Source organism: Peromyscus leucopus, chromosome 16_21, assembly GCF_004664715.2.
Source record: "Peromyscus leucopus breed LL Stock chromosome 16_21, UCI_PerLeu_2.1, whole genome shotgun sequence".
Taxonomy (NCBI): Eukaryota; Metazoa; Chordata; class Mammalia; order Rodentia; family Cricetidae; genus Peromyscus; species Peromyscus leucopus.
Window position 1 is genome coordinate 20,719,973 of NC_051084.1, and position 12,590 is coordinate 20,732,562.

The 12,590-nt window shown below is 41.1% G+C and overlaps 1 protein-coding gene across 1 annotated transcript in view; it reads right to left on the reverse strand.

Moving 5' to 3' along the window:
• Specc1l (sperm antigen with calponin homology and coiled-coil domains 1 like) overlaps window positions 1–12,590 on the reverse strand; it is a 112,567-nt gene that overhangs the window by 66,484 nt on the left and 33,493 nt on the right. The window contains exons 4-5 of the mRNA XM_028874212.2: window positions 10,833–12,466; window positions 8,389–8,596 (exon numbers count right to left, since the gene is read on the reverse strand). Of these exons, the coding sequence (XP_028730045.1) occupies window positions 8,389–8,596; window positions 10,833–12,466 (1,842 nt within the window). The remainder of the gene's footprint in view (window positions 1–8,388; window positions 8,597–10,832; window positions 12,467–12,590) is intronic.

Below are 12,590 nucleotides of genomic sequence, written 5' to 3' on the forward strand. Positions count from 1 at the left end.
TTTCATTGAGACAACTGAGAAGCTTGGGATTAAATGACGTAGATGATAGATTCCTTCAAACTCAAATAACAAAAATAATGAATATCACTGACTAGATTCAGCTAGATACATAATCTTATATTAGGGTATAACAGATGGATAAATGAGTAAATTGATGCTATACTATATTTTAGGGTAAGGTATTAGACATTTTTGAAGGAGTTCTAGTTTATCAGTAGAGTCGAGATTAGTTAGAGTACAGTCAATCATCTTCATATTCAATATTAAAATTAGGGCACACTACAGTCACGACATTGATCATCTTCGTCTGATCTCTCGAGCTCTCGAGAAAAAATAACATCAAAATATCACATAATAGACAACACACACATGTTCACTGCGACTTCACACATTACCATTTTACATTTCGCTATGCTTTAAAATTTCTAATACGGTAAGCAGACTAGATGACCTGTTCTAAAAATAAGGTATATACTAGTATATTAGCCGCTATCCCATCAGTTTCAAATTGAATGTTAGCTAGTGATATACACTATCCAATAGAGTTCTCTTTTCAGAATCAGAATACACTTAGCAGAGAGAATAGAGAATTCGAGATGCAACTACAGCTATAACTAGACTCTACATATCTGCTGAAAGAAGAAATAGCTTAGACCATAGGAGATACAGCAACCAGTGATTACAGAGATAGTCTGCATAATCTGTATGGAGAGAGATTAACAGTCAATGATACAGAACTATATGTGAAAGCTTAGCCTATCATGTAATTCCTTGGTTCCTATTATCTCTACACACAACCTCTTACTTAACTTTCAGCTACTTTTTCCTTCTCCTTGATTGAGACAAATTAAAAAGTTAAGAAACTATGAATAATTCTGGCGATTGGTTACCCCTTTCTTATTAGCCAATCCTTAGATGCTGTTGATCTTCTATAGGCCAAAACATACACAATCGCAGCATTGGCCTGTAGGTTTTATACTTTTGTAAGATTAATTTAATAGGCATAAAACGTTCATTTTAACACAGACATGATGGAGCATTGTCATTTAATTGTAGTATATCCATTATTGCCCCATAAACTTAGTCAATAGTATTAACAAGCTTTTTCATAACTCAAAGATGCTATGACAATCCTGAATAATATAATAATGGTACATATTAAATTTCCTAATTCTGCAAATAAACAATCATCGCCAATTTCATTCCTCTGTACCTTGTAATTTGCACATGGAATAACAATCAGGGACCATAAAAGCTCAACAATTACAATGGAATAATATCTCAAATATTAATATGATTCATTTTAGCAAAGTTTAGTAGCTTAACTAGCGAGTGCAGAAGTACTTTTAACATATCACTCACACCATGACGATCTGACAAAAGCCTGTATATTGCTTCTCTAGGATGGTACTCGAAAGTTTACGGAGGGAGCTAAGCTGCTTCTACATTAATTAAATGGATATATCAACACTACATTTTCAAAGTATAAATAGCATGCATTTACGATAATAGCTCTTCTAACCACTATCAATATGGTATGCTAATCTATTGATATACCTCTGCATAAAGATGAATGACTCCAAGCTTTTTACACTTTGCACCATTTGCTCAAATGATACTTGAGAGCAGCGACTAAATATGTTGCAATTTTAAGTAATTCTTCTCACACAAATTATTGTCGGAAAGTATTCTTTTATATGAGTCTTTTTAGATTTATAATTTATTCATGAAATTTTATCACTGCAAGTATAGTAAATCTAAAATTAAAGCATTGATCTTTGAGCATATAAATTCCATATGATATAACAAATAACATACAATCTGATTTTTTTTAACTGAATTAAGATTAACACTTCTAATCTCTGATTTGTACTGCTTCTTCTTTGTTACATAATTAATATAAGTTGTGTGTGAATATATTACAAAATTAGTAAATCCATACGTGTATATATGTAATCTCCATTAATATTCTTGAAAAGAGTCTACTAGGTTCTCATCGAGAACTCAAGCTATGCTATTAGGCAGTCATTTAGCAGCTGCAGCTGCATGTATATCTTCAAGTAAACATTATACCATAACCATCTTCTATAGTGATTTGCGATTTTAATTCATCTAAATCAGGTGCTCATGTCTTTATCTACAATGCAGTTCTCTTTACCTCAAGGTCCTGAGTTTTTCGCATATTTTCCACATTTCATCTGAAACTTCGAATGCCCTCATCCTACCACACCTACTCCTCCTTCATCAATCACCTACCATTCTTGAAGACTATGGAGCTACAGACCTATTAAGCTTTGCTGGTCCTACTAACATCCTATAGAAACCAGCTTTGTCTAGAAACTCATAGTAATACTCTCATCTCTATCAATTGTTGGGTTTAAGCATGCTGTGCTCAAATCTATTCAATCATACACCAGATAATGTCATTCTACCAGCACTATGGTCCGCATGAAGAGTACCTGAAGCTAATTAGGGTGATTCTTAATTAATTTATATATTATAAGATCACAACACTGTTCTTTATATTAACGAGATTAATAACAAACTGCACAAGTAACCTTACATTGTTGCGTACTTTTCTATATTATTATGAAGAACTGATATCCAACAGAATCGGCATAGTGACATACTCTCACAAATTTCTTAGCAATAACTGCAATGGAGTCCACTGGTATATCAATTTAGTTTCACCCTCCTAATTTTAAACAAATCAGTTAATTTTCCACTATGGCTACTCACTCCAGAACAGCAACTAAGTTAACATAGATATAGCGATAATGATTCCGCAAGAATAATCATAAAGACCTAAGGGTCGAAAGACGCTATGGACTACTACAAAGATGCTGACATACTTGGTGGTCTATTGGTATCATTCAAGTCATCAGCGCATCAATATAACACACTCACTCCGCTTCTTTTCTTCGTCATGTATGTTCTCTCACCTAGACCCATGGTAGCCTGCAGTTCTGCAGACACCATCCACTTTCCTTTCTGACAGCAGGGTCACAAGAAGAGCCTGGTGCCCTGTTCTACTCCTTTATCCCGAAGACTCAGCCCAGAAGCAGATCAGCAGAGGTGGAGACAGCTAAGTCGGGGCCTCAGGACAGTGCCCGGCCCTGAGCAGGCAGTTTTAATCATTTGCTCCCCTCCCACCCAGAGCTTGCTGGGAACGTCATTACTCTGAGTCTCACTCATGGTTCTCCTGGTCTGCAGGTTTTTCTATTGTTTTCTTTCTCCATACCCCTGATTCTATCTGCTTTCCATATTCCAGGAATTACTCAAAATGACTGTCTACTGGCACAAGCCAACTGTTTTCTATCTCAGCGTTAGCTTCACTGAGGCTTTTATATTTCATCCATACTGGGTTTTTTGAGAAAGGAAGGACATGGTGATCTGAAGCCTTGTTCTGAACTGGAAGTTGGGAGTTTATATCATGTCTTCTGGCTTAGATGCTACAGCCACTGACTAGAGCACTGAAGGTCAGGTACACACTGTATGGTGCTGGTGTGATCTGGGAGTCTCCTGGGACTCTAAATGTGCTGTAAATTTGAGATGATTTCATAGGTCATTAATCTCTATTCATTTTCTTCAACTGTTTTCTCTCTGTACCTCCTCCTGCAGAATGACCAGATTAAAACCCTCAAGTTCACTGTTCTGTTCATTTAGTTTGATGTTTAAATGACTGGAAGTTTTTTATAATACACATTAAATTGGGAGTTCTAGAATGCCTACCTGTTTTGTTTCGTAGTTTTTATTTCCCTGCAGTTTTCCATTTGTCCTTTCATTCTGAGCATATGTTCCTCCACATTCTTGAGTCCAGGAGCTGTTGTAAAACCCTATGTACCAATTCTGAGGTCAGGAATTTATCTTGCAGTGACTGAGGAGCAACTTCTATTTAATATGAGGTTTTTCTTGGGGTAACTGGGGACCCACTACTATTAAATACAGGAATTTATCTTGGGATACTTGTTGTATTTTAAAAACAGTGCCGGGGTGGCCTTGGCGGGTGGGGGCTAACAGGCACAGTCAAAAGTCACTCACATCATGCGATAACGCTCACGTGGAAAGTTTTATTGGGGGAAAGGAGACGGGAAGAGGGGGAAGTGGTTGGGGCTGAGAGAAAAAGAGAAAAATAAAGGGGAAGAAAGGAAAGGAGGAGGTGTGCACTAACTTGTGGCAAGAGAGAGGAAGGGGGTTCTCTTAAAGAGGACTTTACATAAGATGATGTTGTCAGGATGCCAACTGCTTATTGGCCGAGTCCCCCAGGGGTGGGTCTGAATGCTAACAGTACTGAGGAGCAACAACTATCGAATACAGGGTTTATCTTGGGGTGACTGGGGAGTGATTGCTATTGCTTATTTGGGGGGGGGGGCTGATGAATTGTGATGACGCTTGTTAAACTATTCTACAGAGGAAATCTTGCTTTCTCAAATAACAATTCTTTGTCATCAAATTCATGTAGCATGTGATATATGATGAGTTAACTCCAAATGTGAGAATTTTCTACAGAAAAAACTTGACTGCCATCAAACTCTAGAGATCTAACATAAAGTAGAAAATTAGTTTGGACACTGGTTATCATTTGAGAGAGAGAAAGAGAGAGACAGGAGAGTGTGGCAGCACACACCTATAATCTTATAACTGTGGAAACTCAGAGGCAGAAAGGCCAGGAGTTTGCAGTTGGTCTAAGACAAATAAAGTCCCAAATACATGAATACATAAAGCTTGCCTAACATTCATGAGGTCCTGGGATGAATCTGTAGCATTATTTTAAAAATTACTAGAAGTTGAGAGTAAATAAAGCTATCAAGAGACCTTTGGATGACAACTGAAAAAAATCTAACTGCAGGTTACCAGTCGACGACAGTAGGAAAGTAAGACTGCCTTTAGTAGACGTGCCCAGGAACTCTTCCTTCTCTGAGTCCCACGCAGACATATTTAAGAGTTATACGTCACAGGGTGGAACACACTAAGCAGTTCAACACACACACACACACACACACACACACATACAAGCAATGGAAAGTGGCAATGACTGTCAGCGGTGAGCACTGAGTAAGTAATAAGCACTCTTCTAATTGACACAGATTTGAACTTTTCATCTCAAAAAGTTGGGGAAGAAGCTGTATGGATTTTTTTAAAATTACTCAGGAGTTTTAGTCATTTTCTAGTTAAATTCCACATGTTGAAAATGAATGATTTGTAAAGCTTTGCCGCCCCAATCGTCATCATCTAACATTTCTCTAGCTAATGCTCCAGCTACCACAAGATGTCACTCTTCCCATGTTCAAAGCCCAAAGGACTGCCTGAGAAAAGGGTAGCACCAGCTTACTAAATGGACAGGACATTGAATGAACTCCCAAAATTAATCGGGAAAACTTAAAAACTTCTTACATGCAAGAAGCAACATTCCCGCCCCTCTGAGGATTTATAAGCAGCTACTGTTTGGGGATGCACACCGCACTGTAACCACTGGTGGCTTGCCTATGTGCCTATAAATAACACCAATTAAAAAAAAATCCACCCACATTCCTGTAAGAAACCCTAATGACACTCACGGGCTCACACACTAGCTGGAGAGGACGAGATCAGCAGGAGACAGACAGTGGAGTAAAGAGATGAGTATGATCACAATATATTATATACACATAAAATATCAAAAAGCAACGTTCTTATGTAAAATTAATATATGCTAATAAAAACTTGAACATATGTAATAAGAAAGAAGCAGAATTAAATAAATTCTCTCAAATACAAAATACAAACTTAAGCTAGGGCTGATGAGATGGCTCAGTGGTTCAGATTACTGGCTGTTCTTCCAGAGGACCTGGTTCAGTCCCAGCACCGGTGCATGTCAGACCGCTCACAAGCACCTGAATCAGAGCTCCAGGGCTCTGACATCCTCCTCTGGACCCCTTGGACACTGGCCTCACATATGCAGAGACACACACATAGACACGCAAACACGTACACAATTTAGAAAGTAAAAATGAATCTTTTTTAAAAAACAAAAAATAAATGCTTGAAAGTCCTTTGACTTTTTTTTGGTTCTGTGACAGATCTGACTGCAGTAGCTGAGGAAGCTGAGGATGGCTTAGCACTCTAATCAATCACTACTGAGCACTGAGTCACAGACACATCACTAAGATCACGCTGAAGGGTTTCTAAGTTGTAGGTGAGAAAGTTCATGGCAGCCTGTCTTAGTTAGGGTTTCTATTACTGCCGCAAAATGCCATGACAAAGAACAAGCTGGAAGGACAAAATATTTATTTGGCTTAGACTTCCAGATCAGAGTCCATCACCGAAGGAAATCAGGACAGGAACTGAAGCAGGGCAGGAACCTGGAGGCAGGAGCTGAGGCAGAGGCCATGGAGGGTGATACGGGTTTGCTTCCTCTGGCCTGCTCAACCTGCTTTCTTACAGAACCCAGGGTCACAAGCCCAGGGATGGCACTGCCCACAATAGGCTGGGCCCTCCCCATTGATCACAAATTGAGAAAATGTCCTACAGCTGGATCTCAAGAAGCCTCAACTGTGACTCTAGTTTGTGTCAAATTGACACACAAAACCAGCTGGCACACAGACACAACATCATCTCAAAAAGATTTAGTCTCATCATTAGCTATTTCAATAGAAAAGCCCCAGAATGTTTTAACAAAACCTTGTTCAATAAACAGACTCAGGGTCTGGCTAACCAGAGCTCAGAATCTCTGACAATTTCCCACAAATGACCTGTTCTTCTTTGACAGTATCTCAAATGTCCCCACCAACCTATCGATAGGCCCAATGCTGTATTTGCTAATCAACACTGTCAAGGAATTATAAACTGACAGTGTCCAAAGGAATACTGCATACGCCCAATCATTTAAAGACTTTAATGCATCAGAAAAAGCTACCCCATTCCCTGCAGCTCTGTAATATAAAAGAAAGTGTACAAATGAGAGGATGTAGTTCAGTGGTACAAAAGTGACATTCACATGGACAAGTTCCTGAGCTTCATCTCCAGCGTCACAAAAGCAGGCAGGAGTAATACAACGTAAAACTTGTTAATAACGTATGGATCTAGATGAAAGCTCCAGACAAGAGTGTTTGAAACGTACCATTGGAAATCATTTGAACTCACAAGAAGTGGCAGACAGTACATGGGTTCATGGACTCCGACGGCCCCCCGGTGTCAGGAGTGTGTGCTCATTTGTTCTATAAACTGCGGTCCCTCGTTTCTCTCTCTACCCATCAACCTAATTTTTCCCAGAACTCCTCCAGGGTGTAGTAATCACAGCCCTTCACCTGGAAAACTCAGTGTGTGGTTTCTAAGAACAGGGATATTTTATGTAAACATAGTGTAATTATCAACTTCCTAAATGTATTATTAACATATCTTTAATCTCTTAGCCACAACTTAGTTTTCGATTAGTGCCTTTATATCATTTTCCCCTATAGTAATGAACCTGTCTAGACAAGGGCATTACATCTAATTATCATGTCTCCTGAATCTCCTTTCGTCTGGGACATTTCCATAGGCTTTCTCTTTCACAATACTAATGTTTCTAGGGCTGTAGCACCCTCACACTTCCACTACTGGACACACATCATCTTGTTTGTCTGATGTTTCTCCAAGGTGAGTGTTTGCCTCAGTCAGAATGTATCTCACGTGTGCCATGCCTCGGATCTATGGGCCTCCATCACCCACAGGGAAACCCAAAGTACTGCCCAACTTTCCACACTGCCTAAGCAGTTATTTTTCTCTTTTCTCATTTGTAACTAATAAACAATTTATAAGATAATAGATTAGGTTCATATGAAAATCTGATCTCTCAACTTTCTTACAAATCCAAAATAACTTCAAAATAAAGTTTAAAAATCTATCATGCAAAGTACAATGAAACTTGAAAATGGAGGTTTCATTCTACCATAATACAAGATCTTCAGAGTAATCAGAAAAGTCAAATAAATTAAAAAACAACAACAACAACAACAACAACAAAAAAAAAACCACAGTGCTCCATAATTAGGATGCTACAGGATTGGTATTTTCTTTCTTTCTTTCTTTTTTTTTTTTTTTTAAATTCTGTACACTTGCAATCACTAAAAGTAAATAAATGGCATTTCTTATGGTCTAGAAAATAACTGACTCCATTGGCTTTTCATGTAAGTGATTTTGCTTAAATGAGATGCAGTTTTCAAGGGATGCTTCTACTGAACATCTGAGAACAAACCATACTCAAAGTTTTCCCAACTCAGGAAGCACACCTCTGTCAAATGTGTAATTCTGTAAGTCAGCTGTGCTACTGTGTCCAGACTATGTGCCAGTCAGATTACTATTTTCACCACTGAACACGAGTGTGCAAAGGGCTGAACAGAAGGGAACAGAAAGTCCTTCGTTACTCACTCTCTAAATCAGAAATGATGAGGTTGTCGTGAAGCTTCACAGCTCGGTGTTGCTCTACTTCATCTTCAAGTTCAAAGATAGTTTCCTTCATGTCACTCCTTTCTGTCTCCTTTTCCTCCAGCTCTGATCTCACTTTTTCCAACGTCAGATTCAAGTCTTCAATCTGCTTCTTGGCTTCCTCCTGGAAAGCCCGGTACTCATCTTCTACCTGAAGGAACGATGACAGCTCGAGATAACCTCACAAGTGAAGTGTTTACTGTCTGACCCAGAGGCTAAGTGTGAGCAGCTGCAGACAGACCGAAACCCAGCTAAACACAACACGAGGAGCGGCACTACAGCAAGATTTCCACGTGATATGTCTGAGCACAGACCCGCTCAATCACTGGCCGAAATAACACCAATGTATTACTGAACTGAACCAGATTACTTATGAAGCACTTGGGGGACATTTTCTCTCTTTTCCGGTTTCAGTATAAAGTGTGCATTTGATGAATGATCAACATGCTCTCCTACCACTAAAAAAAAAAATACAGTACTTATGACAGAAAAAAAAAGAACTCAAATCAAATATGAAGCCACTAAAAAAAATTAAGACTAGCAAGATGGCTCGGTTGGTAAAGTGCTACCTTCCAAGCCGGAAGACCTGAGTTCAGTCCCCGGACCCACACGGTGGAGGAAGAAGACACGTTTCAATACGTCATCCTCCTCACAAGACTCACAGCCTGGTCACATAGACACACACATTCAAAAAATAAGTAAAACATAAATTTTTCATTTCTAATAGCCTTTATCAAAGTATTAGTTCATAGTGCCCCTCAACATGTATCTCCTGAACTGTATCTCTAAAAGTGATGACTAACAGACTGGCAAGATGGTAAGGGCACTTGCTGCCAAAATTGATGACCTGAGTCCAGTCCTTGGCACTCACATGAGAAAAGGAGAAAACCAACTCCCACAAGTTGTCCTGACTGACGCCCTCCAGCAACATGCACATATTCTATCCCCTTCCACCTCTGAAACAAATGGGAAATGATTTTTTAAAAAGGGATCAAGAAAATAGTTAAAATATGAGTTATTCAAGTTTTAACCAAAGGTGCACTAAAACTTCTCTCCTCTCTCCCTCTCTCTCTCTCTTTTTGTTGTTGTTTTTCGAGACAGGGTGTCTCTGTATAGTTTTGGTGCCTGTCCTGGATCTTGCTCTGTAGACCAGACTGGTCTCGAACTCACAGAGATCTGCCTGGCTCTGCCTTCCAAGTGCTGGGATTAAAGGCGTGTGCCGCCACCGCCCGGCTAAAACTTCTCTCTTTAAAACTCATGGCACTTGGGCAGGGGAGATCTCAGCAATCAAGAGCATTTTCTGCTCTTCTAGACAACTCTAGTTCAGTTCCCAGCACCCACGTCAGGAGTCCCAACAGCTTGTAACTGCAGCACCCTCCTCTGGCCTCTGTGGGCACATACACAGGTGCCATAAATTAACACAAGCACACATACACATTAAAAAAGAAACAAAATGTGGGACAGAATAGATATCTTGTACAAAAACACTCACTTCAACAATCTCTTGATAAAGAACCCTGGTCAGAACACCAGGAACCTACCTCTGAGTGAGTCTTCACTATTTCTGGTGGTCTGAAAGAAAATGGCCCCCAAAGGGAGTGGCACTGTTAGGAGGTGTGGCCTTGTTGGAGGAAGTGGCCACTGTGGAGGTGTGCTTTGAGGTCTCCTATGCTCAGGATACCGCCAGATGTTCAGTTCACTTCCTGTTGCCTGAAAATGTAACAGTCTTGGCCACCTCTCCAGCACCATGTCTGCCTGCACGCTGCCATCTCCTACCATGATGATGGTGGACTAAAGCTCTGAAACTGTAAGCCGCCACCTCAATTACATGTTTTCCTTTATAAGAGTTGCCATGGGCCTGGTGCTTCTTCACAGCAACAGAAATCCTAAGGCAGAACTATTACACTGAACATCTGTAAAATGAAGACTAGAAGAATCATCTCTAAGCTCTCTCTGCCAGCAGTAATTCCTACATCTCCAAGAAATAGGTGCAGCTGTACTCTAAACTAGAACTAACTCACAAGAAAATGCTATCTGAAAAATCTACAACTACAGCAAGACAAAAGGCAGCAGACATTGCCAATCAATCCCTGAAAATGGAAATCCTGACTCAGCATCTAGCCTGTGCCACAGTGTATTAAAGATGAGGATATAAAGTTCTCTACTGCCCAGGAGGCATGAATTCATTTTAACTATAGACCATTTGGGAGGAAAATGAGAATATTATAAGAGAACTTTTACTCTATTTAAGGTAGCACATTTGAAAACTTGAGAACGACTGTAAATAAAAGGCAATGGCACCTTAAGCAAGCACTTCTGCTTTTCAACAAGCGTGCTATATATGGCAGCTGTGTGACGCTAAATGAACATCTTTGCTTGGGCAATACCTTAGCAATGGTGTCCTGTAACCGATTGGCATCATTCCGGGTATGAGCCAGATCTTCCTGCAGGCTGCTGGCCAAAGTCTCTGCCTTTTCCTTGTCCAACCTAACGCTCTCCAGGAGGTCCTGGATATCCGATTTGTCACCAGAGTTGTGGATGGAGTACAGCTCGGCCACTTTCTGCTTTTCGTTCTCCAGCTGGGCCTTCAGGCGATTCATCTCTATCTGGTCACTGGCCACAGTAGCTTTGTACTCCTCCAGTGTGGCTGCCAGGGCCGCCTTGCCCTTCTGCTCAGACTCAATAATCCGCTCCATGTGGTGGCTGCGCTCTTTGAGTGCACCTATCATCTCTTGGGCTTCCTTGTTGTCTTGCTCCGCCATCTTCAGAGTGTTGCTTAAATGCTGCTGGACACCTAGAAGCTGCTCTCGCTCAAAACGGGCATTCTCAGCCAAATCCATGTAACGCTGCTCCAGTTCCATGTAGCGCCCACTCTTTACGTCTTCATCTATGACATAAGCAATGTGATGCTCATCTAGAAGGGAACGGAAATACTCAATCTGTCGGCCAAAGTGTTCCAACTTATCACTCTGCTGACACAGTGACTCCATCAGGATGACCTTCTCCTCTCCCAGCCTTTCGTTCTCACTGTTGAGTTCTTGGGTAATCTGCTGGAGGTCAGCCAACTCTTGCAGAGTAGCCTGAAGCTCCTCGCTGGTACTGTGCTGGTTCTCTTCCATCTGGTGAATCCGTTCCGTCAGGCAAGCCACGGACACCTCGCTCGCATTCCCACTGCTCCCCTTCCGAGAGCGCTCTATGCTCGGGATGCCCTCCGACTCTGAAGACGAGGGGGCATCCAGAGCATCATCACTTGAAGTGAGGGGCTGGTAGACCTCGCTGCACTCACTGTCTAGGTTGTCCATAGAGTTACTGTGCTGATGGTCCATGAGTGTATTTTCATCCTGACTCAGGAGATCTTCCACTGACCCAGGGGCAGAACCTTCTACTGAAGATGTCAGGGTTCCTCCTCCATCACTCTGGTTACCAGCAGTGATCTCTGGGCTCACGGACTGATAACCAAACAGTTTTTCAGAGTTGTCCAGCCTCTGCTCTAGGGAAAAGCCCAATGCATTCAACCTGTCCTTTAGCATTCTGTTCTCATTCTTCAGCTGGTTGAGCTCCTCGCGGATGGCCGTATTCTGTTCCTGCAGCTGCAGCAAAGTAGACTCCACATCAGTTGGCTGGTGAGCGATCATGGTTTCCTTCTCTTCAGACTGTTCATCCCCTTCAGAAGGCTCCTCGTTAATGCCCAGCTGAGCACGCATGTCTCGGAGTTCGTTTCTCAAATGTAAAATTTCTACATCCTTGGTTTTGGCCAGTGTGAGGAGATCTTTCACCTTGGCTTCCAAAGCAGCTTTGTCGCTGATCTGATTGTCCGACTTAGACTTGCTCATTCGGATGTCACACTCTGTAGCAGTGCGACTGCGAGAGCGTTTGGCCAGTGCCACATCGTTAGCGCCCTGGCTCACAGAAGGCAGTTTTTTGCTCTGGTTTAGCCGTGTGCGTTCACGTAATCTTTCTCTAGTAGAACTGGATTCTTTATTTCCGGCTGAAGTACTCCGTTTGGCTGAGGAACTGGTGCCTACGTGTTCAAAACAAAGAATTTAAGAAAAAATTATTAGCAACAAAAATGCATGTGTTCAGAGCCCAGAACTTCACTCTACATTGACAGAGACCTGCAATTGGTCATCTTCAAAGTCAATCTC